This window comes from Notechis scutatus, chromosome 2 (assembly GCF_049901735.1).
Source record: "Notechis scutatus isolate UNSWTSFEM ecotype Mainland chromosome 2, rNotScu1.2, whole genome shotgun sequence".
NCBI lineage: Eukaryota > Metazoa > Chordata > Lepidosauria > Squamata > Elapidae > Notechis > Notechis scutatus.
The window spans coordinates 55,911,586-55,928,342 of NC_142010.1; the positions used below are offsets into that span (position 1 = coordinate 55,911,586).

Below are 16,757 nucleotides of genomic sequence, written 5' to 3' on the forward strand. Positions count from 1 at the left end.
CTAAATTGATTACTATAGCCCACCCATGTTCATGGAGTCAAGACTTGCAGGAAATAAAAATGATGGGATGAGCTGCAGTAACCCATTACATAAAGAATATACTTTGAGGTATAGGAGAATGAGAAAGTGAATTTGGGATTGGAGAATGAATGGTTTATCTGGCAGCAAAGCATTTCAATTACAAGAATGAAGTGGCTATGGCACAAAATGGCTCAAAATATGTATAATAATTCTACAGGGGTTGAAGATAAGGAAAACTGGCATGGCAAACCTCTTCCGAAAGACATGGCTGAGCAAATCATTGAGGAGATCATTGGCAAAATCCAGAACAAGAAAAAGCTTTCTCCAATGCTTCCACAAGACGATGCACCAGTTGTTAATATTAAAAATATCAAGATGCCGTCTCCACCAAACTACAAGATAGGAAATAAGGTACTATGATTTTTTTTCAATTATTAATAATAATAATACATATTCAGGAGAGTAAAAAGGGCTTTTTGTTCCAGTGACTGCATGGTTTATGGAGGTAGATTATGAGAATAAATGGTGTTCATTCAGTAGTTTATAATCTTTTAAAATAGTCTGGAGTGGTTTTAGAAGCCAATCCCCAGGAGTTGCCATTGTAACTGATTTTTTTTTATAGTAGTATTACCTATCCAGAATAGTGAGAGCTACTCTGATGGGCCCAAGTAAGATTTTAAAAAAACCACAGAATGTTCTTTATAATTACTCTCTTATTAAATGGCCAGTCCAGAATTCAAGAAGACGGCCCTTGCAAGATAACCCAAATGGAAAACTCATAGATTTCAGAAACAATGAGTTGCAGAGTATGCTTAGGATAATGAAGTGAGGTCTTCTCTGGGCAATACTTCTGTAAAAGCTTCTGAAAAATGTCCAAATCATCCATGAATAAATTTAATGAGAACTTCATACAAGAGGTTGCCGAAATACCATCCCAAATGTTAATCAAAGTGGAGACGTGTAAAGATTGGGAAGGCCGTATCCTACTAAAATTCAAATGCTAAGCAGTAATCTAAGCGGTAGTCAAAACCTTAGGAGTCTTATTGTGGTTGATAAAATAATACGTGCCCCAATAGTTTCCATCACTTGTTAGTGTTGAGTTGAGATCTCCAGCATGATGTGTTCAAGAGCTCTCTGGCTCCTCACATAGGGCTCATAGACATCCTTTGAATATCAGCATGAAGGTGGCTGCAATCCATTGCTTTGTTTGGATATGTGCCAGCTGTCCACAAAAGAATAAAGGTTAGAAATAATAGAAAATCTCTGCAGGAGAGAGAGTTTACTAGATGGGCGGCTGCAACATTGATATAAATTGGTACTTTATAATTGAGTGTGTCTCCTTTCTGTATTATATCAGTGACATGGATCAGCCACTTAAAGCAGATTAGACCTGCTTCAATTTTTTTATCAGTGCTTTCATGAAATAGTGTGCTGCCTAAAAGCAGAATAACATGCCTCATTGAGTCATGCATCTAATTAGAGGCATAGAAATAATTTTATGAGAATAATATCAAAAGGATATGAAATTTAAAAAAAAATGTAGATATTGCCTAGATATGCTACCGTGTTTCTCCACATAATAAGGCCGGGCCTTATTTTTTTGACCCCGAAAACGGCTAGGACGTCTTTTCGGGGGTGACTCTAATTCTCCCCTTGCATCCTCGGGTGGGTGGGCGGGCGGCGACAGCTTGGATATTCGGGAGACCTTCGGGTTGGGCCACCGTTGCTTTCCCTTCTCCCTTGCTGCCGGGCGTTGGCGCAGCCACATGCGGCCAGTCAGGCGCCTCCCTGCAACCGGAGCCCTGAGGACACTTCAGGCTTCAGGCGCTCCCTCTTCCCTTGCTGAAGGTAACGGATTATTTTACAAAGCCTCCCTGCCCGAGAGGGTAGCCCATTGATATTATGCCAATAAAACATGGTGGGGCTTCCTATTGGTGGAGGCCGTATTGTTGGAGAAACACGGTAGAATAAATTTGGGATCATCAAACACTAAATGTTTGAAATGTTGCTAAGTTTAGTGCTTCAGAAACCTGTCGTAGACCTTTCTATTCTATAACATTAAAAAAATTACTAAGAGATATTTCTAAACTGTTCAGGGGAATAGTGATTGTTTAAATTTTTTAACGCTAAAATATTTTATTTCCAAGAATTATGGAGTATTTTTAAATGATGCATCTTGGTTCACTTCACAGTTTGCAACCCGCAAAGCTTATGGTGTGGCTCTTGCAAAACTAGGCCAAGCCTGTAACCGTGTGGTTGCTTTGGATGGAGACACCAAGAATTCTACTTTCTCTGAGCTGTTCAAAAAGGAACATCCCAGCCGTTTCATTGAATGTTACATTGCTGAACAAAACATGGTATGTTCTTGTTGTGCATACAGTTTGTGATATGTACAAAATAAATTGATTTGTTAGTGCTGACCACCATTATTACTATATCCTTGTCATGATATGGGGAGGGGCTATTGTTTTTACTTTTATATTGGGTTTTAATTGTTTGTAAGCAACTTAGAGTCATTGAAAGTGAGTGGGCAGCCATATAAAATCTTTAAATATTTTTTTTTAATTATGCCCTTTCAAAAAAAACCTGGAATTCAGAGGTTCAGTATAGCAAAAAGTAATGAACTTGATTTAAAGTCCGAATAGATGGGTCACATATTTCCTAATACTACAATTCTCACATTCTCCCCGTCATATCTTCTGTTTCCCTTCCATCCTTTTTTATAGCATGTTTCCCTTCCCTCAAGCCTTGTTTACTTCTTTAGCGATACCCAGATTGCATGGAACTTGAGCTGGTGTTTGTTGTTCAGCAGCCACATTTATTTCAACAAACAAAGTGAGCATCTTACAATCTTACGTAAACAAGATTAAAATAGGAAAAACAGCTTTGGTTGTATACACAACAAGCATGGACATGGGCATGAAGTTTCCCTTCTCCAAACTTTGACAATGTCTGATAGTGATGAGAAGGAAATGAAATATGGAAGGGGAAGATCATAGCTAAGCTGGGTTCTGCAAGTTATAGCTGCTGAATAGCAATAGCTAGCAACAGCCTTTGAACAGATATTTCAGTTTAATTTAATCTAAACCCCCTTTTCCTCCAGAAGCTCAAGGCAATGTATAGAGAACCCTCTCCTTCATTTTTTCCTCACAGCAACAACAATTCTGAGACATCAATCAGAGCAGGAACACCTCTTTTGTAGTCCAGAATAATGAAATATTACTTTCTATTAATTCATTGTATAGGTCACTGAATATTGTGCTAGAGATTGATGAATTTCTCAAAGCCAAAGGATCCATCATTTCCTTCTGCTCCTCTGTTGCACACCAATTTCATTATTCAAAAGTGTTTGTAGTTAAATTGTTTCCATTACATTTACCATACTTATTTTTGAAATGTTAGGCTATCTTTCAGGGTCAGAATCATTCCCAAGTGGCTTAAGCAAGGATTTCAGTCTTTCTTAGGCCACAGAACCTGTTAGTTCTGATATAGAAGCAAAGCACTGATGACAGAAAATTGGCAATAAAACAAATTTTTTGCAATAAATGCAAAATTAGCACCTTCATTGTACCAGAATTGAATCTTAAATTTCATAATTACTTAGGAGGTTAAGACTTTAATCAAACAAATCAGTGTTCCCTGACGAGGGATGTGATTGCTTTTCCTTGAAAAAAAGTTAATTATTTAGAGCAATTGATGTTCTTAGAAGTGGGGATCATCTTTATTTAGCCTATTTCTACACTAGTTTTTGGTTGCTGCATATAAAGAGAAACTTCTCTCACAGAACTCAGTTTGAAACCTTCTGTTTATAGCTAACTGAAAATGTTTTTATTAGCAGAAAATCCCACCATAATATTAAATGCACGTCTGCTGTTGTTTCTACATTGTTTTCATCCTACATTCTTTTTTCTTCTTTCCCTTTCTTTTTATATTGCGTAGCGGTTGTCAGTTTTTTTCAGTAGGGTACTTCAAAGGTACGATGAAATGGACCACAATAAACAAGTGTGTTTTACAATATGTTTTTCCAAAGCCTCTCCTCCTCCCTTCTCCCAGTTACAAGTGAAAACCCAGAATAGAATAGTATGACAACATTGATAAGTCTTCAGATGGGATCTGACAAAGAATCCGTAGGAATGGACTCACTGTAGAAAAAGCCAGATCTCTCTTGTATTAATTAGTTTTAACAGTCGTGAAAAGCAATATGAAATGGCTCTTCTCTCTTCTTAATTTTAATCATAAAAATGTTAAATTGGTGCAGAAGATACGGCGTTTCAGGGTCAACTCCCCACTCATCCATAAAGCATCTCATCCTGTGCCTCAGCCTAATCTAACCTAAACTATCTAGTGGAGCCTGCAGATTTGCCATAAGAACGACATAGCTAAGGAGAAACAGCCTGCAGACTGGTCCATGTTCGCTAAGGGAAGAGCAGGACATCCACATAACTGTTTTGAAGACTGAGCATTTCTCAAAATATATCAAGTGCCGGGTGAATTTAGTTCTTTTCCTTCCCCATTTTGTAGGTGAGCGTTGCAGTTGGCTGTGCTTCTCGTGACAGAAACATTGTCTTTGCTAGTACCTTTGCCACATTTTTCACCAGGGCTTATGATCAGATACGTATGGCAGCCATTTCTGAGAGCAACATTAATCTTTGTGGATCTCACTGTGGTGTATCCATTGGTAAGTATCTTACTCTCCCCCCTCCCCCAAACTGTTCGTAGTCCTTCAAGGCATTGAGAGTTATTGCACATTTATATACCTATTACTAAAAAGTGAATACACTTGAGGGCATCTTGGTAAACATGCCAAACCCAGCGTGGTGGAATCTGACACTGACTTTCAGGAGGGAGGGACTCTTTCCCAACTTGAGTCCTTGGTATGCAAGAAGAGGCCCAGCAGGGATCCTCCATAAACCTTCACAGGATATATCTAATAGTTGTGTGAGTGTGCCTTAGTCATGGTAACTAGGAAAAGCTGCCTTATATAAAAAGTAAATACCCCAGTCAGTATGATGCCAAAACCCCAAACAAGGATCCATCTCCATTGTCCAAAGGCCAACTCGGCTCAACAGAAGGTTTGTGATTATCACTGTTATTCTTTTGTGCATGTTGCAGGGTCTATTTCTACAGAACATCTATATCTAGCTCTGTGAGATACTCTGGCTTTTACATTAGCCATCCCGAATAACTATCTGGATGCTTGGCTTTTCTTTTGTTTTCTTTCCTTTCCTTTCCTTTCCTTTCCTTTCCTTTCCTTTCCTTTCCTTTCCTTTCCTTTCCTTTCCTTTCCTTCCTTTCCTTCCTTCCTTCCTTCCTTTCCTTCCTTCCTTCCTTCCTTCCTTTCCTTCCTTCCTTCCTTTCATTCCTTTCATTCCTTCCTTCCTTCCTTCCTTTCTCCCCCCTTAATTTAGGGACAGTGCAAAGTAGCAGCACACTGAGTGCTTCCACTCCTTCTGCTGCATCTTAAGATTATATATGTATATGAAGGGCTTCTACTTTTTGGAAGAAAGACTTGCAGAATTGACTGAAGTTCTTTTAAATGACACTTTTTAGACCTTCTTCCCCATAAGCCATCCATGCATCAATTATGAACCGTATGCTGGAGTTTGTAATTGTACTGAAAAATGTTCCAGCTAGTGCTGATACTGCTGCTTAGTTTCTGACAGTTTTACCATTGCTTTAATATGTGGGAGAAATTGGCTGTATCCAACAAAAGTGAAACGGCAAAATGAAATTTTAAAAACACCTTTGCCTTTTATGGTTGTTTAGGTAATATCATTTTGTTGTATTTGACAAAGTCAGTCAGCCAACCAGTTTCAGCCTCATCTCCAAATAATTTTGAATAGCACAGCTCCTCCTTAGCTTATGCAAAGTATTGAGTACTGTAATGGTTTCAACATTAACCGCTAGTTATATTTTTCTGCATAGAAAACCATATTTATTTCAGAAAGGCAATCTCAAACTTCAAAGCTAAGAAAAACCTGTCTTTTCCATATTAAACTCTGCAGATGCAGAAGAATTGTAGAGTTTTCTGCAGTAGACAGCTTTGACTTTCCATTTCACTGAACCATTCATTTTTCATATCAATTTTTACTGAATATAGAAGGTGGCACTTGCTTTAAACTTCTATGGCACCTTAAAGAAGCAAGTAATGTTAATAAGTAGTTTAGTCAAGCGGAAATTGGAAAAATACATTGCCAAGATTTATTCTTAATTTCTTCAACAGCAACCAAATCAGAGAGTAATTTTTGAAAATGGTCTTCCTGGAGGAAGTTGGCATATGAAGAGACTGTATCATCTCTTGCTATGTATATAACAGTACATCCCTGTTGATTTTAATTTTTGTTGATTTGAGAGCCAGTTTTGTTTAAAATATAGGCTATGTCAATTTTGCTTTGATTTTGTTGCTCCCTATAAATGATCTCTGGGATGCTATGATAGACTTCTAAATTCTTCATTCCAATTATGTTTATTTTATTCTGTGCGTGTGTGCATGATGTTTATATACACCCTAGTTCTTATTTCCTTTTTTTTCACCACTGTGCTTGCTTTATTACTGCTACCTTATCCTTGATTTTTTCTTTTTTAACCCAGGTTTTCTTTCTTTTTAGTTTACCTCTATCTTCTTTCTTTGCTATTTAGAGGGGTCCAAGTTTAAGGACAAGATGAAAGGTAGTCCGTGAGTGTGTTATATTTATTTTGGATAATTTTGTTTTTGTTTTGTTTTAAGAAGTACACAGAAAAGGCATTTGTTCAATGTTATGGTTACATCTTCTTCGACCTTTCTCTTTCTAGGTGAAGATGGGCCTTCACAGATGGGACTGGAAGATCTATCCCTCTTCCGAGCCATTCCTAATTCCACTGTATTTTATCCTAGTGATGCTGTAGCCACTGAAAAGGCAGTAGAATTGGCTGCAAACAGAAAGGTCAGGAACTCTTCTTTTCTTTTCTTTTTCTTTAAGGAAGATGTGAGCAACCTTTTGTTAAATTTCATTTCCAGCCAGTATTGCCAAAACTGGAGATTGCTGGGAGTTGTAGTCAGCAACTTTTTTAAAAAAAAAACAAAAAACAAGTTTTTTTAATTTTTAAAAACAAACAAATCATCATTAACCATTACATACTTAAACCTTTTTCCATTATAAATTTTACAAGTCAAATAAAACCTTATTTTATACAATATAATTCTATTTTAAACCATTTCCATATGAGCATACAAATACCTCTTATCCAGTTTCTCTTTACTTCTCTTTACTCTTATTCAATTTCACTATTATTATTTCATCTATTTCTTTCTGACTTGGTTACCATTATTCTCATTCTATGTTTCTACAAGGTTTTATTAATTGTCCCAGAAACATAAACACACAACACACAAAACATAAAAAAAATCTTTTAGGAAAGTAACTTGGCCCCAGGTATCTCTCTCTTCATGGACTTCAATTATATTCATGCTCATCTTACATGTCATTACTTATTTTATTTACCATTCTATGTCTTCTATATTAGCTTCTCCACACATTTCACTCTTCTTAATTCTATCTTAATTAATCCATCTTAATTTGAGTCATTATGTTTGTAACTTTTGTCCATTCTTTATTATCCCTTTGTCTCGTTCCTTATAATAATAATAAAAAAAGAATTTCTCCTGAAATCACTAATCAGAGTATGATGCCTTTCTATCTTCCCCCTAAATTAATCAAATTAACATTTAAAATAACACCTAATACCCAATCTGATTCTGCTTGGTACATTCTATCTACTAATTTTTTTTTTAAATAAACAAAAAATAATAAATCCAAAATGATTAAATACATAGTTAAGCAGTAGATCTAAATATTAAATCTTATAACATTCCCATTGCCTTTTCCAAAGACAAATGCTACAATAAAATTTTTATAATAACATCAATACCATAGTCTTATTAAACTCTTTAATTAAAACTCAATATTCTAAACATTCCTTTTAATATTTTATTAAATTTTAAAATCAATCATTACTAAACATTTCAACATTTTAATCTTCCGGTTTGTCGGCTTCGCAAGCGGCAGGGATTCGCGATACTGCGCGATCCCTGCTGCGCTAGCCGTTTTTGGTGCTCCGATCCGGACGGGTTTGGAGCTAAGGCTGCCCTGCAGGGGTGGCTGAAGATAGGCGGGATCCGGAGAGGGGTTTGGGGGTGTTGCAGACCCCCTTCCCGGCCGGCAGAACCCCCTTTTCCCAAGACGGTGCAGCGGCGGTCTGCAATGGCCGCCACAAAGAAGCTGGCAGCCGGGTAAGAATGCGCAGGAGGAAGAAGAGAAAGCCTTTGAAAAGAGAAAGTTTTTCTTGGTTCCCAGGACTCTAAGACATATTTAACAAAATTCCTGGAAATTATGGCTTTTTGAATGATACCTTCCAGAAGAGAAAATAAGCGGCAATTTGGAGGTGCTGAAAGGAAAGTTTACTCTCCTTCCCTACGGAATTAACAAGTGGATATTAAGAAACCTGTCTTTTTCAGGTAAAAACTGGCTTTAAGTGATAAGTGGGAAGGGAGAGGACTAAAAAAATATTTATATGTTAAGATTTTGTTGGAGGAGATGCCTTAAGGATTTGAAGACTGAAATATATTGCAATAAGGCTTTAAGATACAGATTTGGACTTTCTTTTTTTTTTATTAATACTACCCCTGGAAGAGAAAGTGAGAACTTTGCCTTGGCTTGGATTGATTGATGACTTTGGGACTGTTCTATTTTTTTTTTATTTTTTTTTGAAATATCTTGGTTGTTGCAAGAAGAAAGAAGGGAAAAGAAAAAGAAAAGAAAAGATTTATAATGGCTTTTTCTGCTGAGGAACTGAGAAAAGAATATGAGCAAACAAAAAAAAATGGCAAAGATGGTGTGAAAGCCTTCCTTTTTTTAGAAATGGCGCTTGCTAACTATCAACAAAATTACAACAGATGGAGGCAGCAGAAGAAGAAGAAGGAGAAGAAGAAGAAGCCATCTTTAATGAATTTCAGAATTTAACTAAGAAAGAAGGAAGAGGGAAAGGAAGGAAAATGAAGGACTTAAGATTTAAAAAAACATTCAAGAAAGGGAAAAATAAGGTGCAAAATCAATATAATGATAGTAAACAAAAGGAAAAAGGAACACAACAGAGAAGGGAAGCCAGTAAGGCAGAGGCTAGAAGAAGGGAGGGGTAGAAAGGTCTGGTGGGGGAAGAAAGGAAGGGAAAAGGTGGAGAAAAGCCACAAAGTTTTGAAATTAAGATGGGAAAAAAGGAATCTTTTTTTAGGGACAAAGGGTAAAGTATAATTTCTTTAAAAAAGATTTTGCAAGGTACATAAGATGGTATTGTAGCATTGTATTAGAAATAGAAAATTAGAATGGTTTAAGAGTTAATAAGAGTGTAGTCAGCAACTTTTGGAGGGGCCCTAGTTTCCCTACCCTTTTTAGCATCTTGCTTAAAATTCTTTAAGCATAAATTCTTTATGTAAAAGGTATTGAGTTTACATTTTAATTGGATTGAAAAGAAAGCTAACTCTGACAAAATATCAGTTGAACATCTTCTTGAAGGTTAAAAGAGTTCAGCCTACTAGGTGCCAATTACTGGGAATCAATCACAATTTAATTGGGAAACATTTGCTACTATTGTTTTCATTTCCTGGAAACGCCCCTATTCACAAATTTGAGCCTGTGTACATTAACCACAGAGAGAGTAGCACAGAGTCATGCCTTTGGCTCACTCATGCAAGAACAACCAGGATCTAATAAAAAATTATGCAGTTCCTCTGTATAAGCTTAACTTCATATTTCCTCCTTCTCCTCTTTCTAATGCAGCTTGTGTTCCTTTGGAAGCAATCCATTTCCTCTTCTTGATTCATTGTAATTAACCTGGAAGTTTTCTGTTAAACAGAGAAATTATTTTATGATATGTCATACTTAGCACTAGACAATTTAAAGTTTCTTCAAGAACTTGGGCGGTTCCACGTTTTGGCATCGAGAGCAACTGATCAACTGAAAAAAGTCCTCTACTTGTTGTAGTGTGTAAAAAGAGAAGTTGGTGAAAGGATGGAGGAGGCAAAGAGCTTATTCTCTTCTATCTGCTTAAGCTGAGATGGGATCCCCTGAATGTAATTCTTGGGTGAATAAAGCTATGGTCCATTGTGCTCATGCCCTTAATGAAATAAACAAGGTATTTTGAAAAGGATAGCATAAAAACCTAAGATTTTCCCTTTTTTTCGTTTATATCTCCTCATTTGGGGACAGCTCTTTTAAGTAATAGTAGCTGTTTTTCTGCCATAGCAACGGTTAACCCCACCTTGATACGTTTTTTGTAAATTATGTAAGATCTGTTGAAGTGGCTGCCCAGATTTCCTTGAAGAGTGTACTCAGGGTAGTGAGTGTTTATGTTTGAGTTCAGTATGATAAGCCTGGAGATCGTCCGAATTTAAATTCTCTATCTGTATTTGAAGAGTTCAGATAGTCCTCGACTTACAACAGGTCATTTAGTGACCAAAGTTGTAACGGCACTGAAAAAAGTGCCGTATGACTGTTTTTCACACTTACGACCATTGCAGCAACATCCGTTGTCACGTGATCAAAATTCAGGTGCTTGGCAAGTGGTTCATGTTGATGACCGTTGTAGTGTCCCGAGGTCACGTGATCCCCTTCTGCGACCTTCTGACAAGCAAAGTCAATGGGGAAACCAGATTCAGTTAACAACCATGTAACTGAACTAATTGAACAACTGCAAATCTTTTATTATAGCAACATAAATTTTGGGCTCAATTTGGGGTCGTAAGTTGAGGACTTCCTGTACATGAGTCTTTTCTGAAAATGAATTTTCCTATGGATTGAGAGAAGAGTATTACAACTAAGAAACAGACAATGAAAAATCATGAATGTATCCCCATTTTAATTAGCTTGTATTTTTAATTTTGAGGTTTACATTTGTAGCTTGAAATTGGCTTTAAAGTTCACACTGTGTTCTTTTTAAAAACAGGGCATATGCTTCATAAGAACTAGTCGCCCTGAAAATTCTGTAATTTATGACAGTGGTGAAGACTTCCAAGTTGGACATGCCAAGGTGAGTGATTTCAAAAGTCGCCGAAATATGTGAACTACAGGAATATCATTATTGTGTCTTTCATTGCAGCACTAACAATCTCTGCAACCAATTAGCTAAACATAAAGTACATGAGCCATGGTGGCGCAGTGATTAGAGTGCAGTACTGCAGGCTACTTCTGCTGACTGTCGGCTGCCTGAAATTTGGTAGTTCAAATCTCACCAGGCTCAAGGTTGACTCAGCCTTCCATCCTTCCAAGGTGGGTAAAAGAGGACCCAAAATTGTTGGGGGCAATAGGCTGACTCTGTAAACCCCTTAGAGAGGGCTGGAATGCACTGGAAAGCAGTATATAAGTCTTAAGTGCTATTGCTATATCTGATTTCAGTTGAAATGTTGTTCTTGCCAGGTGGTGTTCAAGAGTAAGGAGGACCAGGTTACTGTCATTGGGGCAGGAGTGACTCTGCATGAAGCGATAGCTGCAGCTGAACAACTTAAAAAAGGTGACTATAGCAAACTATCTTGGAAAATTTTGAATTTTCAGGCATCATATAGAAAACAACGAGTTATAAAATATGACTGCTATATGGACTGAATGCCAGAGGATAGCAAGGAGTTAGACTTTTTATGATTTTGCTCCTACCTAATGGTTATCAAAATTTTTGCAGCCAGATATGATATCTCTAAAAGCAAAAAAAGGGAAACAGGAAGTTGTCCCACTGTAATGCATTTATTAGCATTTATCTTGGAATCTGGATAACGACTACAGATCCAGGTTCCTCCTTGTTCCTCCTGTAGACCTTGTGTAGCATTAAAAGTCCCCAAGTCTTAACTATTAGTAGCAGAATGGATTTGTGTAATGTTATTCTTTCCCTTCTATTTTTTGAAAGTTTGTTTTACAGCATACTATGATAGAACTAATATCAATAAGTATATTTCCTTTTAACATCAATTTGTAAATTGTAAAAGATTTGTTTCAAATTTAGGCCATCATGCTTAGCATGGTAACAGACTGTATTAATGCTTCATGCACCATTTTATTTGTGATTAAAAACATGAAAAAGGGTACTGGGGAAGAAGGATACAAACCTGTAAAAACACATGATCTGCAGTCACAGATCAGAATTGTTTGAACCTGTATGATATCATACTGGGAAGTATGAATGAGCCAGTCCTCATTATTCCATTTATATGTAACGACAATACTCTCAGTATATACCATTAACAAAAATTTTGAAGCATGGAACAGGTACTATTATACCTTTCTTGCAGACAGCTTGTTTAAGAGCAGGATATTGGGCTCACGGTAGAAGAAAGGGGCAAAATTTTAAACATTTTAACATTTGCCAATATTGAAAATTCTATGTCGCTATCCAAATTAAATGTGTTTAGAAAAGCAAAAACCAAGTCAGGACAGGAATCCATAATACACAACACTAATAAAGTTGGTGAGTTGTCATCCCCCAAATGCTGTGTAGAAAAGCCTTGTTTTTACTACCTGTGAAAGATCATTAGGATTGGTAGAAGTCTGACCAGGAAGAAGCTGTTCTATAACACGGAGGCTCCAATAGAAAACCTCTCTTGTCAGGCACAGTGCTCGAAGTGGCCGATTAAATTGGGACTTTCTCATCTCTGATTTTATGTCGTACAATCCCCAGACAAAGTGGTAACATGAAAGTTAGAGAGATGTGACAATTGGGAGATACAAATATCCTCTTTCAAAAGGCTGGAAAAACACAGATCTGATTTATATATTTGAAATAAAATAGAAATATAAGTACATTTAAGATTATTCCGGGTATTCAACACTTTCCTCAGATCTCATAATTAATGCAGTGAAGTGGGGTGGGTGGGTTTCAAACTGGCAAGCCGCGGGCTGGATATGTCACACGCAGGCCACGACCATCCAGTTCCGCAAAGGAGAACAACTTCATGGTATGTCACGTGATGGCAACGTGATCTCGCGAGTTTGACACCCATGCACTAAAGCCATTTGTGGTTGAATGTTTGCATTTTTGAAAAAAATAAGTTTCTTGATGCTGTTTGTGAGGCACATGTTGTATTACAAGGCTGTGTTTTTATTCCTCACTTACAGATAAAATTTTTATCAGAATCATCGACCCATTCACTATAAAACCTCTGGATTCGGAAACTATACTTAAAAATACAAAAGAGACAAAAGGCAGACTTATCACAGTGGAGGACCATTACCCTGAAGGTAGGCTGGAATATTAAAAAAGGAGCATCTTCACCATTCGAATGCATTGTATAATGAATGTCCAGTCCCTCTTCTACCACTCTTTATCAAGGCTGGTTTGTTTGTTTTTAATTTGCCTGAGACAGAAGGTTGCTGCTTTCCTTAAAGGAAAGACCACAGAATACAGGTAGTCCTCGACTTACGACAGTTGAACCCAAAATTTCTGTTGCTAACTGAAACATTTGTGAAGTGGGTTTTGCCCTATTTTACAACCTTTCTTGCCACCATTGTTAAGTGAATCGCCCACAGTTGTTAAGTTAGTTAAGTAATAGCCCACAGTTGTTAAGTAAATCTGGCTTCCCCATTGACTTTGCTTGTCGGAAGGTCGCAGAAGGTGATCGTGTGGCCCCAGGACTCTACAACCGTCATAAATATGAGTCAGTTGCCAAACGTCTGAATTTTGACCATGTAACTCTGGGGATGATGCTGCAACAGTGGCACGTGTGAAAAGTCATCAGTCACTTTTTTTTCAGTGCCATTGTAACTTTGTATGGTCACTAAACAAACTGTTATAAATTTAGGACTACCTGTACTTGTCCACGTGCGTGGCTCTTGCTTCAAGCTTAGTTCCACTATCCAACCGTTCTCTTCAGATTCAAACCACCATCTTGTTTTAAAAACAGAAAGGCCTCTTATGGAAGCAGTAACCCTATAACTGCCCGACCCCTCTAAATGACTCGTTTTTTTCCCTTCAATTTCTAATAACTATTTATTTGCTTACTAAACATAAGCGTTTCACTTACCCTCTTCTCTACATCCTACTTCTTTAGGTGGCATTGGAGAAGCTGTATGTGCTGCTCTGATTGGCGAACCAGGGATTGTGGTCCGTCGCTTGGCTGTCTCTCATGTGCCAAGAAGCGGGAAGCCGATTGAACTGCTCAAGTTGTTTGGCATCGATAAGGACGCTATCATCCAGGCAGTGAAGGCCATGGTCTCCAAATCAAGGAATGCTGAGTAATTTCAACCTGTAACGTGCTGCTGTATCATGATTGGATCTTTATTTGGCAGAATTTTTTTTTTTATATAGAATACTGTAACATTTGAGTACATGTTTAAAACTGTATGCAAAGAGTTCTAATAAAAGTAAACGTTTCCGGGAAAAAGTCGTCTGATTGTCTCATCAAAAAATACTTGGCATTAGAATGCTGGAATTGTTTGGAAACCAGCAGGTCTAGCATAAAATGTGAAACACGGACTTCTATCTTCATCCTCCTAGACAGGGGTCTTCAAACTTGACAGCTTTAAGACTTGTGGACTTCAACTCCCAGAATTCCTGAGCTAACATGGAATTGTTTTGTAAATCCCCTCACATTTAGAGATGGTGATTCTTGGAACTCTATTTAATGAGTTTCATAAAAAAAAGAACTAAAAAGATGATTTTCTAGCTGATCACTATTTTTAAACTGCTGCTCTTTCCAGTCTTATGGTGAAGGTGGCCTGTTTCCATATCTATCCGTATGAATTACTTCTTGCAATCGTTTGCAGGTTCCTTTCTTAGTCTTGCCTGCTTGACAGCAAGGTTGTCTAAATTGTAAAAAATGTGGACATAGTTTTTCTTTTGTCAAACTTTTTTGTGTTTGCTTGTGTTTTAGAGAATCTGAACGAAAGCCAAGAGATACTTCCTTTTGACACAATGATTGTACTAGTAAAGTAGAGAAATGTGGGAGCTACAATACACTTCCTCCTTAAAATGAGTAAATAGAAAAGTATTAATTTACATATAATTGGCATATGTCTTTTACTCATTCTGGTAATTTGTAGAACCAGGATTGTGCAAAGCTATTTCACAAACCATATTAGTGTACACAAAACACCCTTTCTCTAAGGCTTTAAGGGAGCCATTTTCTCTGGAGAGCGTGTCCAACTGCTTCAAGAGTTTTCTGCCAGACAACACTGCATCTGGACAGGGAAATGAAGTGGTTGTGCATGCATATAGAGAGGCAGGTAGCCTGTGAGAGGTACAAGCAGCCTCACGTGCTACGAAGAACACAGCTACTTTAATGCTTGGGAAGGTGCTTGGGAATTGCAAAGCATCTCTTTCAAATGCTAGAAGAGCCCTATTGTGCTGAAGAAACTCATAATAAAAGTGAAGTGTTACTGCATTCATTCACCATCACCACATAGCTGAATTGGATTTATAATCCTGGCATGAGATGGGACAACTTCAAAAGCTTCAGAAAAAAATTATCTTAAGAATTATCTTAAAGTGAAAACTGCACTTTCTAGTTGGATTTACAGTTGTGGAGGGGGTTAGATAAATAGAAAGGGACTTCAGGAGAACTCCAAAACTTCTATAAACATCCATAAGTGAAAATTGTGGTGATACTTTTGTTTCCTGTGATTTAATTCTAATTTATGCATAATATATAACTTTTACATTAAGTGTTAAATAAGAACAAGATCTAGATGGGTTAAATAGGAACAAGATCTAGAAGTTAGACATAGATTGTAAAGCATTTTCACAGAAAGACCTGTGGTTAAAGGAATCTGCACTGATTACACTGACGCTTTTTGAAGAGTGAACAAATTGTCATATTATTGAAATACTTCAGAACACTGTAATTGTTGCAGGAGTTACAGAAGCCACAAGAGGGAGCCAAAGTCAATATTATATTTACAAGGTTAGCCTTTGAAAAACTCTTCTCTTTTTTATTTAAAAAGAGAGGAGTCTGTGATTTCTAAGTAAATGTATACATAAAAGATTATAACTTATACGGAGACCAGGTAAAGGTAAAAAAATAAATTAATATCTCCTGAACATAGGAAGAGGGATAGGGACTCAAAACGTTCTGGACAATCTAAGGCCCAGGTATCAAACTCGCCGGGATGTGATGTGATGTTTCGCGATATTTTTCCCCTTCACAGAGCTGGAGTGGGCATTGCCTGCATGTGACGCATCCGGTCTGTGGGCTGCCAGTTTGACACCCCTGATCTAGGGCAGCTTTGCTGGCTGAGGAATTCTGGGAGTTGAAGTCCACAAGTCTTAACGTTGCCAAGGTTGGAGACCCCTGATCTAGGGTAAACCTGATCACGCAACCACAGGACACTTCAACTGTCATAAATATGGAACAGTTGCCAAGCATCTGAATTTTGATCATGTGACCAGGGGGGATGCTGCAATGGTCGTTAAGTGTGAAAAACAGCCACAAGTCACTTTTTTCCAGTGCCATTGTAACTTTGGTCACTAAATGAAATGTTGTAAGTCGAGGACTATATCTGTAATTTGAATGGTTGCTAAACAGGGGAGTTCTTAAGGAAGGACTACCTGTACTACTAATACTAATGAAGAGTTATCATTATTAGATAAATGCCTCTTGTCTGCTATCACTCTCTGGCAGGATTGCCTTGTCCCAAGCCTCGTCAAGGGAAGAGAATAGACACCAGAACTCTGATGGATCTGCACCACAATAAATCTCTCTCTGGTAACATAGACACGAAGTC

At 37.5% G+C, this 16,757-nt stretch overlaps 1 protein-coding gene across 2 annotated transcripts in view; it reads left to right on the forward strand.

Moving 5' to 3' along the window:
* Positions 1–14,419, forward strand: part of TKT (transketolase) — a 33,632-nt gene extending 19,213 nt beyond the window's left edge. Inside the window, exons 7-14 of one of the 2 annotated variants that reach the window (XR_015747514.1) lie at positions 239–432; positions 2,214–2,378; positions 4,543–4,699; positions 6,814–7,055; positions 9,407–11,082; positions 11,469–11,562; positions 13,155–13,277; positions 14,087–14,419. Coding sequence is in view for 1 of the 2 variants with exons in the window: in XM_026677376.2 (XP_026533161.2) it covers positions 239–432; positions 2,214–2,378; positions 4,543–4,699; positions 6,814–6,944; positions 10,999–11,082; positions 11,469–11,562; positions 13,155–13,277; positions 14,087–14,274 (1,136 nt within the window). In the remaining variant the exon portion in view is untranslated. The remainder of the gene's footprint in view (positions 1–238; positions 433–2,213; positions 2,379–4,542; positions 4,700–6,813; positions 7,056–9,406; positions 11,083–11,468; positions 11,563–13,154; positions 13,278–14,086) is intronic. The other variant, XM_026677376.2, reaches the window with a different exon arrangement.
* The last annotated feature ends 2,338 nt before the right edge of the window (positions 14,420–16,757 follow it).